Genomic DNA, 12,136 nt, shown 5'->3' on the forward strand with positions numbered 1-12,136 from the left:
AGCATGTAGACTAAGGAAATAATATTTGGGTAAATTTGATAGGAAATATTTTTTGTTGGAAGAAATATAACTTTTTTTATATACTTTAATTGCACTTATTCTGCTTTGCTAGGATCTGTTGAAGGTTTTAATTACGTTCCTTGCAAAACCCCTTATTGAGTTCAGTTAGAAGTGGTAGCATGTTTTTAAAAAGGCTGAGAACAAAATTAATGCCATTAGCTGCGTGACACATCGCTTTCCTCTGCAGACATGCACCAGTAGAGGCTGCTGTACACCATATTAAATAAACATTTATACGTACTGATAGATTAATTTACAGGCAGGTCAGAGATGGATCTTGAAATGTAGTTGTGTGTTTAACTTATGTAAACATATAAAATTACAAATACAGAAACGCTAAGATTTTACAGAGAGACCATAGTCTGGGGGTAGTAGAAAGCGTTTGCTTTTCATCATTACGTGTTTCTAACTTCAGACAGGATGGGTAGTCATTTCTGCAACTGGAAATTGGCACCTAAACGTGCTGAAGCATCAGTCTTTGGTTCCTGCTACCAGACTTTCAATAGTAATTAAGCAGTATGCCACTATTTCCTTAAAATGTTTATAGGATTTCATGTCTAGTTTATGTCTGTATTAAAAAACATTCACTGTGTGTTGTGAGAATAGCAGGATTCTTCCCTAGAAGCACGTGTATTGTGCTGGTGTTGTTTGGGTTATGCTTCAGGTGACTCAGTGTCCTCCAAGCTCTGCCCTTGACCTGGCTCTGAGGACACAGGGCCCCGTCAGACACGGGGTTCACTGCACTGGGCCAGCCCCACACACAGCCCACACCAGGGCCCACCAGGGCTCCSCACCAGCAGGGCGGTGAGTGGAGCCCACAGGGAGGCCTGAGGTGGTGGCCAACCACCCCACGTAGCCCATGAGCCCTCACCAGGGTTGGCAGCACCTCCCTGAAACTCCTTCCTCCACCCAAAGTACTGCAGCCAACAGCCAGGGTTGGGGATAACAGGAGAGCAGAGGGGCTGTCTTCTCCTCCGCTTAAGTAGTATAAAATCTACTTCTCCTCCACTTAAGTGGAGGAGAGGGGTGAGAAAAGCCCTGAGAAAATTCCATGCTGGCTTTGTTTCTTCTGCCATCTTCTTTCCAAGAGTGGTCCCTCTTTTGCAGCCTCACAAAGAGGGGAACATTTATTTTGGACCAGTCCAGACAGCRGACAGTATACAAGAAACATGTAAAAGAAAAAGCAGCAACAACAAACAAAGGAAGAAGCAAACTCACCCAAATAGGTTGTGGCCTGGAGAGCACTCTGTGCATTGGAGAGGAGCTGCAGTCCCATGGGTATTTCCTAATGATTSCGATTAAAAACCCTATATATATTATAGCTATGTAGTATGTCACCTTCTCTTAGGAAGTACTTATGCCTTAAGAACACAGAAAACTATCTGTTGGAAAAAAGCATATTTTTCTTTCAGGTCCTGTAGGGGTTGGACTCAATGAGCTTAAACGGAAATTGCTGATCAGTGATACGCAGCACTATGGGGTAACAGTGCCACGTGAGTAAAAGTTGCATTTCTGCTTTATTAGTGCTTTACTTAGCTTACATTAACTGAAGGCATKTGCAAATCTGGGCCTCTGAGCCTAACCTTGGCATCCAAGTCACTTTTCTAATCTTTAAAAGTGCTGCTGCAGTTGTATTTCTATAGCATTGATTAAAACTGATAAGACATTTTGGCTCAGAGGCATTGCAGTAGATTTTAAGTGCAAGTTTAGCAAGATTTATGTCAACGAAGTTCAGTAAATGAGACTCGTCCAAAGAGCACCCTGGATTTGGCTGCAAAGGAGTGAAGCATTCCCCAATACCCTTCCTTCTGTGCAGCCCAATGGCCTTTAGATACTAGGTAATTTTAGGCAGCCTGACAAATGAAGAGTGATGATAAACAGTTTCATTCTATGTATGAATGAATCAAAACCATTTAACGAGCCCTGGAAAGATGATTTATTTTCTTTTTGCCCCTTCCCCATGTCGGTCCAAGTTGTATAATTTGTATAACACTCTTCTAAGTAACATTTCTCTATAGGAACTTTTATAGTACATGACTGTATTTTCAGTCATGACCACTATATTCAGTGGTCTGCTTACTACATGTAATTTTGCCTTTTGGAGGGGTCCCTAAATATATGGATCAGAAATTCTGAGTTTTGGAAATACTGTCCCAGTATTTTGAAAATGCAGGTATTCTATAAGGTATACATACAAATTAGTTTGCTAAATGCAAAGATGCATACATTTGTTTTCAGCAATTCGATTGGCAAATATTTGCCTCAGCTCAATATTAAAATAAAAGGCAACAAAAAAGCCAGATGTTCCCAAATATTTAACATATGGAAGCATATGCAGTCCCTTGCCCAGAACTATTTCTCTAAAATTTGCCAGTATTCATCAAACTGCCTTTTCTGTTTGCTCCTCAAAATTTGTGGTTATAATTTAAAATAAACAAGTAAAGAAATCCTTCTTCAGTAATTCAGTAAGTCAGAAGTTTCAAGGAGACCAGGAGGGTTCTTGTCATGGAAATGTTTCTTTTTGTRTGATTGAGAAGAGCATGGCATCAACTGGCATTTTAGGCTGGGTTTCTGCAAGCAGGGCAGGTAGGTTCACACATGATAGGGAATGCATGATGCTGGTAAATGCAAATTATAGTGAATATGAGTGTGGAAGGATTTGTTATTCCCAAATGGCAAGTCCACAAATAAGATTTATTCAAAAGCAAAACTTTGGTACATACATTCTACTGTTGYGTTCTGCATATCTCCCTTTTTATATTATACTTGAGGGAAGTAAAAAGGGACTGTGCAGAATGCAAATAATGATAYAAGATTACTGAAAGAAAAAGGAATTCCTTTTTGTTCACCAGAAACAGGAAAGCAGTAAAGCATAAAACTCACACCCCATTTTTTTATTATCATGCCTCACATACCATAGCTACAAGTGTTGTTAATGAACATAACATTTTATAAATCAGGTTCGTGAACTTTGTTTCCCTTTATGGTCTCATATGCTAATAAGTAGCAAGGTGGGGTAATTGTTATGGACWGCTGTTCATTTTATTGTTCTGCTGTCTGCTCTGATTTTATTGGGATTTTTCCACTAGTTAGTAAAAGTGATAATCTGACACTTACCCAGTAGGTTTTTTCCTTTGCCTGCTTTGAGCCTCAATCCKGTCATGGATTTGAGCGCCGCCTACCAGATCCAGAGCAGCCCTAAGTCAATCGGAAGTTAAAGAACTGCTGTGCTTAGTGTCACAGGAGGCTTGTGTGCTTTTAAATGTTTCCTGAGCTGGTTTACATTACTGTGTTTTGCCCATCTGATCCTTTTTATTTTTTTTAATGAAACTGCAGACACTACCAGAGCAAGAAGAAGCCAAGAAAGTGACGGTGTTGAGTACATTTTCATTTCCAAGCACTTGTTTGAGACAGATGTACAGAATAACAAGTACGTTGAAGAGATTTTACCTGAAACTGAACCACAGTTAAAAGAATGRCTATAATGTAAAATGTGGCTGGTTGTAATTTAGGTAATATTTCAAAGTGGATATAAGTTGCAGTGATTTGAAGATGTGTAAAAATTACATTGTAATATCTAAGCAGTTGAGAACAGCTGCAAAAAGCACAGAACAAAAAAGCACGATATACAAAGCAGAAAYGGTTCTGAATTCCCAAGCAGTTTCAGTATTACAGCTCATCAATAAGACACTGAAACTGCTGGAGTTCAAGACAGGAGAGACACTCTCTCTCTTCCGCTGAGGTGTTGCAAGGCGGGAGGAGAGGCCTGGAAAAGCTGCGAACATGGTTAAGTCAATGTTTGTGGAGTTACGCTCTCTTTCAGGACAGGCGCTTCCCGCTCTTTTAAATGCAGAGACCTACAGTGAAGCCCCTCGCCATAAACTCTCCAGAAATTAGACCAAAATGAAGACAGCGATAGCATCATGCTCCCTAGCAGCCTGTAAAATCCTGTAGCTTGAAATTCTGCCCTAGTATTTCAGAGGGCAAAAGTGTATTAGACACAAAGCTGTGGGTTTTATTGAAACTTCAAACTGTGCTTTGCTTTTTTGGCAAATAGTGCTTGCACTTTTATAGCGCATAACCAGCCGCCTTGGTTCCATTAGCACCGTCATAGCTCCTCCTCTTCTGAGACAGAGAATTTGGGTATTCTGTGGTGTGCAGTGAAATTTCAGTAGTTTCTATTGTTTAGCTTATCCACTGTTTTATTGCATTGCATTAGTTCAGAAAAAGAGGTGATGGAAAACATTAGTGGGCTGTTGGACTATAGCACTTTTTTCGCTTTTACTGTAATACAAGCAGGTGTTACTGATTTGAAAGTGGTAAAATGGAAGATTTCTTAAAATTGACATGCTGAAGTACTTGACAGCATTTCCTTTATAAAACATGGCAAAACTCACATGTAAAGTAAAATATATCTGCCTCTGAATTAATCTTATAAACCAGACTGATGAGTTTTTGCTGAAGAAAATGGCAATGATTCCAGTTGTTTTCACCTTCTGCTGCAGGTTTATTGAGTATGGTGAATATAAGAACAACTACTATGGTACAAGTTTAGACTCCGTTCGGTCTGTTCTGGCTAAAAACAAAGTTTGTTTGTTGGATGTGCAGCCTCATGTAAGTAAACACGTCTTTTGGCATCTTGTAGTTAATTCCCTGCACCACACACTGAGATTCTAGGGGAAAAAAAGCTCTCTTCCTGGAGAAGTGTGTTTCATTCCATGCTGAGTTTCCAAGCTTGCTGGGTACCTTTATCCTAGCAAGACTTCTTGAAGGAGAAGAAGGAAACTTCAGTCCTTATTGGCAGATGGCAGCCCTATTGGCTCAGTAATTAACCGAATTGAAAGCCTGCAGCATAGCACCGAAGATTTAATTATCAAATGCTCTGGTATTTTCACTCATCTCTCCGCTGGTTTGGGTTACAGCTTCTGTCAAAATCAACCTTAATTCCAGAATATCCTTGAGCTACCTCCCAGTCCAGCAGCTCTCTCACACACACATTTAACTGCTTGATATCAGCAGGACTGCTATGAAAGGCTTTCCATGCAGGATGGGCATAAGGCAAGGAGCACAATAAATGTAATGTGGGCTGAGGAATGCTACGAACCTTCCTGCCCAAAGCTCTCCTGCTTGGGCTGGCCTTGCCTGGGAGCCTGGCTGAGCTGCCCTGCTGTGGGGCAAATGATCATCATTCAGGTGATACTGAAGAGAATGAATGATTGACCTGTTGCACCTAATTGCCACAACCCCCTTTTTCCATTTCTCCTCATGGGTGTAGCAAGGTTTTYGTCCTTCTGAAATCCTGCCAAGCTGAGCTTCCTGCTCTCCCTTCTGCAGCTGCAAGGGGCAGTGCTGGGGACAGCCTGGCTTTGCCAATGGGACTAGCCCAGGTGGAAATTATGAATTTTCTTGCCATTTACRTGAAAAAAATCTTACATGAATTGATGCTTGTCAACAAAGTGGGATGGTGTTAAATGCAGAATATCCTGCATGGTGGATTTTTTGTTGTTGTTAGTGGAGARTTTTCTTTTGTTACTGTAAATTCCGCTGTGAGAAATAAGCTAAATGTAGTCTTTCCTCTTCCCAGACAGTGAAACACTTACGGACATATGAATTTAAACCATTTGTTATATTTATAAAGCCTCCATCACTTGAACGTTTGAGAGAGACCAGAAAAAATGCAAAGATTATTTCAAGTAAAGATGATAGGGGAACTGCAAAACCCTTTACAGTAAGTATACGTAGACTTGGTAAACACATGAGAACTTGTTAGGAGTTTTTTGTGGTGGTTTACCTTGATTTAAGGATTGTTATTTGTCCTTGCTGGATTCTGTCTAGAATACTTGTCAAGGTCTATACATAGTATATACGTTGTCTCCCAATCTCTATCACATCCCAAACATGCTGGGGCATTTTTAGTGCTCGTTATGCTCATGCATACTTACATTTCCATGATGCTCTGTTTGTTTTTATATCATCACAGAACCCCGAACTGTAAGAAATATATTTTTAAAAGAAATATTGCTGTGGGTTTTYTTTAAAACTGTTGCATTTGGGCTCAGCTGTTTCTAATACAAGAACTTTATGATGTTAGTGGGTATATTATTGAATCAAAATTTAGAGCAAAACTCAAATATGAAGCATTAATTTGAAAAGTAAATGCTTATTTAACAAAAAAAATCCATCCACTGGTAAGAGACCTATTTTTTAAGTGTTAAATAAGCTATAAGACTTAAGTACTATTAGAAAGACAAAAATCTAAACAAATAACAATGCTACTGTGTGAATAAGCAGAAAAACATGAGGTACATTAGAAGTAACCTAATCTACTTCTTTGAAATATAATGAAATAAGATTTTAACTGAAGCTAAAGCAAAGCTGACCACAGACTTTGTTATCTACATCTACTTTGTTTATCATTTTCCTTCGTTCTGGTGCTCTTTATAATTTAAACAWTTTTTTTTTTCAAGCTGAGCCACTGATGCAGACTCAATGTGGCTAAAATACACTTTTGAAATAGTTTGGAAATCCTATGCTATTAGAATATTTTGTGTGGTATATGAAATGTGAAAGCAGTTTGTTCTGAAGAGTAATCTTTCTTCAGGACATTATTTATTTGGGACTATTTTGGTCTCTCCTAGTTATATAATCAATATAATTTCTAAAATTTGTTCCCTCCCCAAACCACGAATAGAAATCCACTGATCTTTCACACACCCACCAAGCCCTTCAAAAATAAATAAAGCCTGTATTGTAATATATCCCTTGATAATAGCAAGCTGAGGCTTGAGTAACAAAGCTCCCAGTGTATCATCAAAGTAAACAGAAACACTTCCCACTGGTACTCTTCACCCAAAGTGTCTCTACAGTTCCCATTTAGTGACTAATTGTGTTGCTGCCAGGGACAAGAGGGAATGAAATGCCTGTTGAGCAAAGCCTACTTGTGAGAATGTTCTCTGAGATCATATGAAATGGTAAATACTAGGTATTTTTAAATAAAAYGTACTGTTTCCATTTCCTGATAAAAAATAAGCAACTGGCTTTCCCTTTTTCACAGAATTTGTGTATTTAATGTTTCCCTGGACTGACTACTCCTTTCACTGATCTTACTAGGAAGAAGATTTTCAAGAAATGATTAAATCTGCTCAGGTGATGGAAGGCCAGTACGGCCATCTCTTTGATAAGGTGATAGTCAACGATGACCTTGCTACTGCTTACAGTGAGCTCAAAACAACTTTTGACAGGTTGGAGACTGAGACCTTCTGGGTTCCCGTCAGCTGGCTGCATTCGTAACATTGAAATGGGCAGAACTCCTGGTGATGGCTCCGAATCCRAATATGGTGCATTTTTAGGCATTCTTTACTTGCTGTGTTCTTGGTAGGAGGGCTTTACAACTCTTAATGGCAGAGCAGGTACAGTCTTCCTGTGCTTGAAACATTGGTCTTGTTTTTCGGTGTCTTCAGTCATTCTGTGCAGAATTTTGGGGCAGTACAGTCAGGTTTAACCCTCTCTTCACACTCCAGAAAGGGAGCTAACCCTAGTGTAACAAAACTGCCAAACACCTCCTTGTTATTCCTAAGTCTGTCTCCAAGGCATGTCTTTTTAATAGAGAGTTAGCAGGAGATAGTAATTAATTCTAGAGATCAGCACTTTGATAGTTTTAAATGTAACTACTCTYATAAAAAGCACATCAGTGCTTGGCAGTTGAGTGCTTGAGAGAACGGAAACAGGCAAAAGTGACCAACATTTTTTATGAGGAAGACATCATAGTTTAATTAAATTATCAAGATAAGTCTTTTTACTTTTTTAGATGTGAACCTCGTCTTACATGTACAGACTGATTTTAATATTCCTTTGCACTTAYGAAATGCAATTTGTATTCAGTGGCTCGATTGTGGAATACTCTGCTAGGAGCATGCATGGATTGGAAATATTTTCACGCATGCTTTGTGGCAAAACATGGGAATATTTATTGAAATAGGGTAAAGTTACTATGTATATAACTTTCAAATCTTTCTTTGGGATTAATCTTCTGTAATATCAGTGATATGTTGGTAGGAGCAACAGAAAGGAGAGAAAACATTTTTTCTTTTATTTCAAACATTTTTAGCATCCTTTAGAATATTGGAAAATTTCTGATGGGAAAAGTAATTATTGAGGAAACATTTGAGATCTTGGAAGCAGTTGCAATAAATTAATTCTTTCTATGTTTTGTATGTGATGTTACATTTTTTTCATAGTGTTAACAGACATTAAAATGAATGCTGTAAATTTCAGTATAAAGCTATACTTGCCACTGCTCAGACAGTTAGAAACCTCAAAATAAATTTCACTTGGCAGTGTAAGCAAATGTATAATAGATTATATTATAGATAATCTGGTAAATCTCTTTTATTTACTACTGATATGCAGGAAATCTGTAAAGACCAAGTAACACCTGTGTGCTAATTGTGTTGTGAGTATGTGTTACAAGTGCAGAATGTGTATATGAACTTGCTCTCTTCTTCATATCATCACATCTGTGGCATTCAGACGGGAAACAGAGTTATTTCATGTTAATCTGTAAAGAGAGTATAGCTGTCTTGCTTAAAGAGAAAAAAGAATTTAGTGAAACTTTATATATTTATGAAGGGGTTTAAAAGGGATGTTAAGTTTTTTTGTTTCTTGTCAGTGTGATCATTTATGAAATGGATTACTAGATCCCTGTAGCTGAAACACTGTCTTGTAAATTGAGTTCAACATTCCATGTAAATACTCGTTTTATACGCTGATGAAGCCATCTGATTTTTCTGTTGTATTCTAAATGCATATTTAGGCATATTTAACGTGTGGGTCATTGCGTTTGGCAGAAAGCTGTATAAACCTAATGAAAGGCAAGCAACAAGAGCAAAATCCCTAGGAGTCTGGAAATGTTTATGCAAGAGTTGCAGACGTACTGAGTCTCGGTGCAGATACCTGCTGTTTGAACAACTACAATGTAACTTTTGTCAAATTTCATCATTTTTTCTGGTGGACTTAATCTTTTTCGTAACCTAAATAGAAATTTGTTGATTAAAKTAATTGCGTGCAGATTGCAATGTGGGTTGAAAACATGTTTTCTATTTTTTTATTGCTGAAAATGGAACTAATTTTCGGGAGCTCTGGTATTCAGCATGTCTGTCTCCACCTGCAAGGTGCTGGGGCCTCTCTCCATCTCTTGCAGCTACCCAGAGCTGGGAGAGCACYGTGCAGCTCTCAGGATCTGGCCCTTTTCAACAAGAGGAGCTTTAGTTTTTAATGAAACACTCTGTTAGCTCTGCTTCTAACCCAGGGTGTCTCGATGCATTAGTGCAGAATAACTTTCACATAAGGGACCTGCTTTTCTCCTTAAGAAATAKATGCTAGAATAGATGCTAGGGAAAACTGCCCTTTTTGGACCAGTCCTGACTGTCCTGAAGGCTTTTTCCTGTCCTCTTAAAATGATTTTCAGTCCCACTCCTGGGTCGCCGTGTTCTTGGAGGACTTTCTGCAGCAGGTTGGCAGTGTCGGGCAGCAGTGACCAGCGCGGCGCTCGGTGCCTTGCAGAGACACCGACCCTCTGATCCCAGCACAGTCCCAGCAGGAGTTTCCTAGACAGATGCCTGCCCACCCCTGTCTCCAAGCCAGAAGCTAATTCCTGACTTAGAGCACCTGCAAAAGACAGGGAACCCCCGATGTGTCCAGCAAACAGTAAAATGTGTGCTGAGTCTTTTAGGAGTGAGAAATAATTTTAAGAGAATTAACTAGATTTCCCTTCAAAAGCAACGTTGCTGCAGTGGTTGCCTACCAGCAAACCCAGGAGCCGTGGGCCTGTGGGAGGGAGGTGTAGGCGACTGTCCCACCAAGGCACAAAAAGTCTTAGCCCAAGAGATGGGACGGGACAGGAGGGTGCGTGGGGCAGTGGCCTCGCTCCTGAGCTGCCCATAAGGTGCTCTCTGTTCCTCTTAACTTCTAAGAACTTGTGAATGAAGATGACTACATGTATTTCTAATACTACACATATCGAGTTGTGCTGTGYGGGTTTTTAGAGAAYTGTATGTTTTGACAGTCAAGTCCAGATACTGTGTTTTAGCCATTTACCGTAGTCAAGCAAATGTTTGTTTTGGGKTTTTTTTTGCTTTTTTTAATATTGTACCAAGCTCTATACTTGAAGTCGCCATSAGGTCATTGGTTGATGTCATACCTGGAATGGAATCTGATCTTACCTTATTATGCAAAACAATAAATTATTGGTGAATCACTAAAGGCTGTACTTTATTTTTATTCTAAGTTGCACCATAAAATATATGTCCAGTGACTTTAAAAGATAAAATGCTTAACAAACAAGTTAGGTTGTTCCCATAGCTGTATCTCCTCGAAACCATAATCTTTAAATGCAAAATGATCAACCCAGAACAAAGCCTCAGACTCCTGATTTATCATTTTTGTTGTTCAAAGCAGATTTTTRCCCTCTCCTGCAGCCCGGCCCCCAAGTTACCCAGTTTGTTCATGAGAGGGGACACTCCAGATGATGTCTCAGACTGAGACCCCAAGATCCAGAACCACCGCGGAGGTTTGTGTGAAGAGGTGCTTATTCAGAAAAGGAACAAAGAGGAGGATGTCACCTACATTAAATACTGCTGAGGCTTTTTTCAGTGTAGATCTCACACCTTCCTCTGGCCTGTGAAGATGTTTACAGCCATTTGTTGTCTTGTCATTAGAAATGCCTGTGCGTGTCACCAGTAACCGTGGCTGTGCTGACAAAGGTGCGTTCATCGTGTTGGGGTGTCACAGAGCCCTTGTGCTCCTAGTCCACCTGCAAGATACAGGTAGGTTCTGTTACGTCTGATAAGGCTTGAAAAAAACAGTATTTTAACTGTATTTAAAGGCTGTATATAAAAACTGTATTTAAAGATAATATTTTAGCACTGTGTTATATATTTTTTCTGGAGAAGAAAAAGCCTAGTATATACTAAGATTAGAGAGAAGATTTTGAAACCCTTTCCATTTTGTTTGAGTGCAGTATTCTGCCTTTCAGGTTCACATTTCTACTGTGCGTGAAAAATTTCTTCTTCAAAAAGTTGGTGTTTAGTTTTTGTGAGACCACTCCAAAGGAAAGATAGCTTTTCAGAGGTTTACAGTTAAAAATATAATTGTACATATTTTTACTACGACGATGGCTACAGTTACTCTATTGCAGGATCAAGGGTTTTCTGTCTGTATTGATGTTTAAAATCATTTTTACCTGCAATTTACCTGACCTWCTTTTGCTCTCAGGGTCATTAAGTATTTATCATCTATTACTATGATTTATGTAGGATCCCAAGCAGTCAACAGAAGAATGTCTAAAAACCAGAACCTGAAGGAATACAATGCATGTATTTGTTGTTGAAGAGTCCTGATGTTTGACAATGGTTAAAGCTTTCTGCAGAAACACTATGCAAAAACAACATTTGGAAACAGTTAAGGTCTGGTCTTAAATTTTGTCTTAYGTTAAATGACAGTACAAATGAGAGAATTTGGAGTTCTAGACAGCTGGATACTTTTCCCCTCACAGTATCTGTGTCTGAAATACAAGTTGCATATTTGGAAGACCGTATGGAATGAATTTTCATTTCTAAAGTAAAATACTATAGTATTTTGTGCAGCTCACATCCAACATTTCAACAAAGAGAGTAAACACTTGTGATTGTTGATACTTTATTTATGGTGTGCTTATTTTAGTGGTGCACCTATGTCTGCTTAAACAAAATTTCCAAGACTTAGTGGCACTAAGTTGGCAACTGCACAGTTCAATGTCTAAATGGGGAAAAATAGCTTCAGGATTCCCAAACGGGTTCAAATGGCACAAATACTATTTGAAAACTTCTTGATAAAAATAAATAGAGAAAAATAGGCCACAACTTCTTTTGTATGCACATTGCTTCTTTTGAATAGTCACATTGGAATTCAAGACTTGAATGTGCTAGAAAGACAAAAACAATAGTAGACATGCTATAATTTTCCTTAAGTAAATTTTAGATCTGTGGTTTAACAAAGATGTTATGAGCTTTCTATAGCATCATGCACAGGCTTATGGAAA

At 38.8% G+C, this 12,136-nt stretch overlaps 1 protein-coding gene across 1 annotated transcript in view; it reads left to right on the top strand.

Moving 5' to 3' along the window:
- Positions 1–10,178, top strand: part of MPP7 (membrane palmitoylated protein 7) — a 101,631-nt gene extending 91,453 nt beyond the window's left edge. Inside the window, exons 15-19 of the mRNA XM_026048788.1 lie at positions 1,473–1,553; positions 3,397–3,490; positions 4,566–4,674; positions 5,645–5,788; positions 7,171–10,178. Coding sequence (XP_025904573.1) covers positions 1,473–1,553; positions 3,397–3,490; positions 4,566–4,674; positions 5,645–5,788; positions 7,171–7,350 — 608 coding nt within the window. The 3' untranslated portion in view covers positions 7,351–10,178. The remainder of the gene's footprint in view (positions 1–1,472; positions 1,554–3,396; positions 3,491–4,565; positions 4,675–5,644; positions 5,789–7,170) is intronic.
- Positions 10,179–12,136: the final 1,958 nt, after the last annotated feature.

Source organism: Nothoprocta perdicaria, unplaced genomic scaffold, assembly GCF_003342845.1.
Source record: "Nothoprocta perdicaria isolate Ctin4 unplaced genomic scaffold, notPer1 scaffold_57, whole genome shotgun sequence".
Lineage (NCBI taxonomy): Eukaryota > Metazoa > Chordata > Aves > Tinamiformes > Tinamidae > Nothoprocta > Nothoprocta perdicaria.